General features: G+C 34.5%; 1 protein-coding gene across 1 annotated transcript; it reads right to left on the bottom strand.

The window, feature by feature from the left end:
• Positions 1 to 694: 694 nt before the first annotated feature.
• On the bottom strand, positions 695 to 2,760 carry LOC107166269 (phosphoglycerate mutase 2-like). Its single transcript, XM_015514859.2, has 4 exons — positions 2,667 to 2,760; positions 1,637 to 1,869; positions 1,261 to 1,525; positions 695 to 861 (listed from the first exon to the last, which is right to left on the bottom strand). The coding sequence occupies exons 1-4, from the start codon at positions 2,743 to 2,745 to the stop codon at positions 695 to 697; spliced, it is 744 nt and encodes a 247-aa protein (XP_015370345.1). The 5' UTR covers positions 2,746 to 2,760.
• Positions 2,761 to 6,509: the final 3,749 nt, after the last annotated feature.

The following is a 6,509-nucleotide window of genomic DNA, read 5'->3' as shown; positions in this document are numbered from 1 at the left end:
CGAATTTGCTACATTTTGCTACGCTGTTTTTGGAATTTGCTACCTCCTGGTTTTCCCGGAATCCCGAAAAACAGAAAATTTCCCAGCACCGGCACTTTGACCAAATACCATGATATAATAGGTATTAACATTTTTTATTTTCATAGATTATTGTTCCATTCATGTGCTATAATGCGTTTCACAACTAATGAGATATATAAAATTCAGAACTTTCTTCTGCGTTAATACCTATTATATCATGGTATTTGGTCAAAGTGCCGGTGCTGGGAAATTTTCTGTTTTCCGGGATTCCGGGAAAACCAGGAGGTAGCAAATTCCAAAAACAGCGTAGCAAAATGTAGCAAATTCGTAGCAAAATTTTGATACCAGTTTTGAGTTGTTTGGAGAAAGTGCCGGTGCTGGGAAATTTTCTGTTTTCCGGGATTCCGGGAAAACCAGGAGGTAGCAAATTCCAAAAACAGCGTAGCAAAATGTAGCAAATTCGTAGCAAAATGTGGATACCAATTTTTGATTTGTTTGGAGAAAGTGCCGGTGCTACGTCAAGATAGCACCGGCATGTTTGTTTCCGGATTTTCGAAAAAACCAAATAGTAGCAAATTTTAAAAATAGCGTAGCAAAATGTAGCAAATTCGTAGCAAAATTTTGAGTTGTTTGGAGAAAGTGCCGGTGCCAACTTGACGGACGTCCTAGTTGATCATTTTGCTTTTCCCTGAGAAGCTACGGAGTCCATCGCCTTTTTGACGGTTTCTTCGTCACCTAAAAACTTCATGGAAACCAGGGGTTTCAAATTCTCGTCGAGCGTATATTCAAATGGTATGCCCGTCGGTAAGTTCAACCCCATAATCCCTTCGTCTGAGATATCTGTAAAACAATATAACAAATTGCTTTATTACTTATTGGTGGGACTGGAATTGTAATAGCCTAAAAAAATATTAAGAAGAATTTAATATTAAATAGTATTAATTTTATTCGTGTCAAAGCACTTTTAGATAATAATATATTAATATAAGGATTGGCAAGTTAGTGATATTTTTTAACTCAGTTATGTTAAATTTAAATCTAGAGAAAGTTAACATTTAAAAGTTATTTTTAGAGTCATTTCAAGTTTTTTTGTGATTATATAATTACCTACCCTGTTAGATGTTTTGTTTACTTGCTAATATATATTCAATATTTAATCTACAGTGCACAAATTCCCCAATTTATTAGATAACTATAACTAGTCGAAGAGATTGGTAAAAATGATATAACTTCACTCACTGTCTAAATGTTTTATTATACCCCTTAGGCTATTCCCATGAGCTGCTATTATAATTCGACAACCTTTTTTGATCTGAGGGACGATAACGCTATCCCAATACGGCAGTGTCCTTTCAATTGTCATTTTTAACGATTCGTGAGTTGGGAACTCACACTCGGAGGGACCGTCTGTGTAACTGGAGCTATTTTTTATATGATCGTAGTAAGGGTGATCAACCTCCATTGGTGGAGGTGGGATATCGAAACTTCGCCTCCACAATTTGACCTGTAAGGAACAAACATATTATGATAATTTACGTTATTCCTAGCATAGTCCAGAAGAAAAAAAAATATTCATAATATAACTATAATAAAATTATTGCTGTGCGTTGTATACCTTGTCTTCGCCATACTTCTTCGCGGTCTCAGACTTGTTGAGGCCGGTCAGACCCCCATAATGCCGCTCGTTAAGTCGCCAATTTGAGTGCACTGGGATGTTTGTCTGTTCTACTTGATTTAAAATGGTACTCAGAGTGTCCTTGGCCCTCTTCAAGACAGAAGTGTGGGCGATATCAAACTGGTAACAAAGTTCTTTTAGCGTTTTCCCAGCCGATACAGCTTCTTCTGCGCCTGAAATATCCAATAAAATATCACAAAAATATTATTATACGACTACAGTGGTCGATATCGACAGTACTTAAGTTATGTAAACGTTGAATTTGACTAAACATCCAACTGATTCAAAGCTATTATTGGTATTAACTATACGTACCCCAAACGTGTAGTAGCAATTTTAAGTACATATACCTATCGTCCGTGTGTAATCATCTACTGTGCATATTGCATTATTACCTATATTTATATTAGTACCAACATAGAACACAGCTAGGCGCCTAATCAATAGTTATTACGAGTATGTAACGACAAATTTTTGAACGTCAGTTATCTAGTAGCGGCTAGCATCTATACTATACGATCAATTAAAATAAACGTATTGTATGTATATAATATGATAACTAAACAACACTTTCATAGCCCGTTAATCGTTTTTAAATCTTACAAAAGGACATAATCGGCCATACCTATTGGTCGAACAATCTCATTAAAGTCCTTCCTTACGTTCGAATTAGGTATCTATATAGCTCTGTAGTAGGTACCTATGTAGTACGTAGTATTATAGATACAAAGTTAAATATTAATACATAACTTAAAAGTTGTAATAATATAGTTATAGCCCTTAGCCAAAGTCCAACCTTGATTATGTTATGTTATAAGTATTTTATCTGAACTTCAAATTTGTTAAAAAAAATGTTTTTCATTTTAATCTGATTCGAAGAGAACGACGAACGCCTTATTTAATATTCAAAAAATAGAAAAATTACCTTAAATGTTTCAATAATTGTATCAATACAAATCATGTTATTTACCTTTTAAACTTAGCTTGGCATCATACCAACCACAAAACAAATTTTTTCTATTCCAATCGCTTTCTCCATGCCGTACCATTATAAGCTTATAACATTCGGACGCAGACTTCTAAAATAACAATTTAAGGATATCAATTTGTATAAGACATAAAAATACAAATATTATACTATTTGTTTGACTCTAATAGTTTACTTTAGGAATGTCGCAATAATTTCTGTGAGGCATTTTCTTGGATGTTGTATACCATAGTTTCGATTGTCTGATTGTTTTAAATAATTGGTTTGCGAACGATAAAGACATTGTGAATAGGAAAACTGCGTGTATATTATTAAAAACTTGACAAATTCAATTTTTACTAAATATTCATAAAAATTCAACAAGATTAAGAGATTAACTGTTAATCTCTACTATTAATTGTTGACAACCTGTTTCTATGGCACTAAATTACGAATATACACGGAAAAAACCAAACATGCAGCTGATTTAACAATTATAAAAATATAAAATATAAAAATAAAAACGGTGTTAAATAATTCGCAATTTTTCTCGAAACTAAAAAAATATTAAAAATCAGAAAATAATGAAATTCAAATTTTGAAACGTCAATATTTTCAAAAAAATAAATTCAACAAAATGGCCATCTTTAATTTTTTTTCTTTTAAATAATTAAATAAAAAAATATATTTTTAAACTTTTTTACCAAAACATTAAAATAAATTAAAATATGAAATAATTGTAGTTCTTATCCCCGTGAGTCTTATTACAAAACCAGAATTTCGATATCACCATTATTTCGGGAGATATCACAATGGGTAAATCCTCACGGGACACCCTGTACATATATTTATAAACTTTTTAAACATATTGTTTTTTAACGTCTTGAAATTATACAAAACAAATATTTACAAAAACTTTAATTATTTTTGAAATAGGGATGAGCATTCTGAGTTCAACGAATCACCCGGTATTTACCAATGTTATTCAATATATTATTATTTATAACATCCTGCAGGGCGGGGTGCGTTTTGGAAAATTGTTTGTACGTACCGCGGAAACATCAACGCTGACCAATGCACGATATCCGGTTTAAAAAACATAGAATAAAAAATCGTATTTTATACGAAAAGGCAAGCCACCGAGGGTGTCGTCGTCGATGTGGGTCGTATGTGCAGTTCCGTAATAATATGCGATGTACATTATACAGCACAGTTCAGCACGCAAGTGGGCGGCATCGCAGTATAGCACTATATACGCGCACACGACTTGAGCGTTAAGTACAGTTTTTTATTTATTTATTCATTTATTTTTTTTTTTAAATATTTATTATCACTTATCACTCGGCGGCGGCAGTTTAAAAAACGCTTCGCGCCCCCCTTAGCCGACGATAACCCGCTATCAATCATTTTTTACCAACGGGGCCCCGTTGTCAAACGTGAGTTTTTTTTTACATTTTTTACATTTTTCACATCAAACGTCACCACCGCTGCCGCCACCATCGCCGCCGGTTTTTCAACGTCAATTAACACGCACACGCACGCATGCAGACGAGTGGACAACGATCCCGCATAACAATATACATATAATATTATCGGCCGACCTCCCCCGCAGCGGTGGCACTGCACTATTATATTATTGTTATTATATACCTTCCCGGCGTTTATTAAAATTTATAGACTTATCGCTGGACGGACGCGACCCGCACCCTGTGACGACACACTGCCGTGACCGGTGATTGATCGACGGTGGTAAAAATATTAATTCAACACCCGATCGGCGCTAAATGCCGTATACAAAAGCCGTGTGGGCTTGATGGTCTTGCTGGTGATAAAAATAACAACAACAACAGTAATAATATAATAACGATATGACGTCACGCGCCGTTGAGGCGTATGCTTAATGGGTTACGATTATTCGGACTCGACTATGACGAACCCACCCTAAAACTTCGAGGCGTCTACCCGACAGTCGTGATGGTTACGCAGTATTTGAAAAGTATTATTTCAGTAGTTTAATATTGTGTACCATCATAAGTGGAGCACGCGGTATAATGGATTCGAGAAAACGTCTACGTATATGTACACATAATATATTATAGAGATTTCCGAAAATATATGCGGCATACAAGTTCCTACACGTGATCTGCGGAAGATATTTCAACTTTCAAGGTTACACGCAGTTAGAATTATAATATAAATATGTAGGTACTACAATATTGTGTTACCCTAGCACCCTGGACTTGGATCGCATCATTTCGGGCTACAGATGTGGTTACGAATTTTTTTTTGTGTGGATGAAAATTTTTAAATAATAAAATATAACATGTACCCAATCATTTTCAAGTCAAAAGTCTTAGCGGAGTGCCATCAAACCTGAATTTCAAACAATTCTCAAGTCAGTTGCACAGTTGTCTATCAAAGGACGTGTCTACATTATATCCACGATGATGATTTTAAAACAACACCTCGACAAATGAAATAATAACATTGTTGAAAACATCACTCATCTTGGAGCGAGCGTTTTGAAAATATCATTACCCTGTACATACTACATTGGAATAGGATTGAGTTATCATAGCAAAATTCAGAAGTGAACAAACTGGTCCTATTTAATCTATGATAATATTACCATCATCGTTATACAGTCCAAGGCGACGACAGAAACAGTGACATGTAAGTGATAATAACATATACGTAAAAAATTGTTGGAGGTATGCTGACAATTAGATCTCACGTCATCGAGATCCCGGTAACCATTATGTTGATAAAAAAGTAAAACAGATTTTTGAAATCGAAAATATCCCTCGACTTGTTGTGTAAAACCACCACGGATACCATGTTGTCACCATTACATACAACTTATGATGTATAAGTATATTTTATTAATATAATTATCTGTATACTGAAAAATAAAATATCTACAATCACGTATGTGTAGAATCGAATTATCAGCAGCGTATTAAGAAAAATTTCAATATTATTGTCGAATTTTGGCCACACTGATACACCGGAAATTTTTCACCGATTTTCGAGTGCTCGTTATAAGTGGGTTTTCTGGTTATTCTATGTTATTAGCACATTATTTAAACATGTTCGCACGCGAAAACGGACGTATATTTTTTACTGTGACGGCGATATTATTATATTATTTTAACGAATGTTATAACTTCCGAAATCGGGTGCGCGCGTGTGTGTTTGTGTGCACGCGCTTTTTGATTCGAAACGACGACCACAAGCGGATTGGAAAACACGACGGGGTTTCTGCTCTCTGTTTCGAAAATATAGATCGTCATAAATGATAGCCCGCAAGCGCATTAATTACGGAGCCGCGGTGGTAATATTATTGTAATAGTAATAAATTAATTCTATTTTTCGTTCCCATGCGGCGCAAGTGTGTTTTCTAAAAAAAATTAAAAAAAACATTTGATAACGCGTGAGCGCTCACACGGTATTACGATATCATATTTTAGTTTATTTTAATAATAATAATATGTAAAAGAGTAACGCCCCCGGTACACGGACCGTCCGTCCGTATCGAGCAGTCCGTTAATCAATAAGATTTAATTTTTAATAATTTTCTTTTTTCGTGAAATATTAATCATATTATATTGGTGTGTGGATGCGATCGTCCCAGCACTTATATATTATGCACCCCTGACCGCTCCTAAAAATAATATTTTCGTTATACTATGCATATTATATGTGGCTGTTTTCCCCGCCACTGGGAATCTTATCAGAACAATCTCTTTGACACCATAATGTATAGTATACAATATTATTCCATTTTTCAAGTGTTGGAAATGAGATTTTCTTCTTCATGTGGAATATTATATGAACCGAATTAAT

This window comes from Diuraphis noxia, unplaced genomic scaffold (assembly GCF_037042655.1).
Source record: "Diuraphis noxia isolate RWA-SAM2 unplaced genomic scaffold, SU_Dnox_SAM2 contig0005, whole genome shotgun sequence".
In the NCBI taxonomy this organism is placed as follows: Eukaryota; Metazoa; Arthropoda; class Insecta; order Hemiptera; family Aphididae; genus Diuraphis; species Diuraphis noxia.
This window is presented reverse-complemented; position numbering and strand designations above follow the sequence as displayed.

Excerpts from the sequence above, each read along its gene's own strand:
- LOC107166269 (XM_015514859.2), bottom strand. The coding sequence starts at position 2,745 with ATGGTACGGCATGGAGAAAGCGATTGGAATAGAAAAAATTTGTTTTGT. Across the intron at positions 1,526-1,636 it reads AGAAGTATGGCGAAGACAAG|GTCAAATTGTGGAGGCGAAG; the intron begins GTATACAACGCA and ends TGTTCCTTACAG. Across the intron at positions 862-1,260 it reads TATAATAAAACATTTAGACA|ATATCTCAGACGAAGGGATT; the intron begins GTGAGTGAAGTT and ends ATTGTTTTACAG.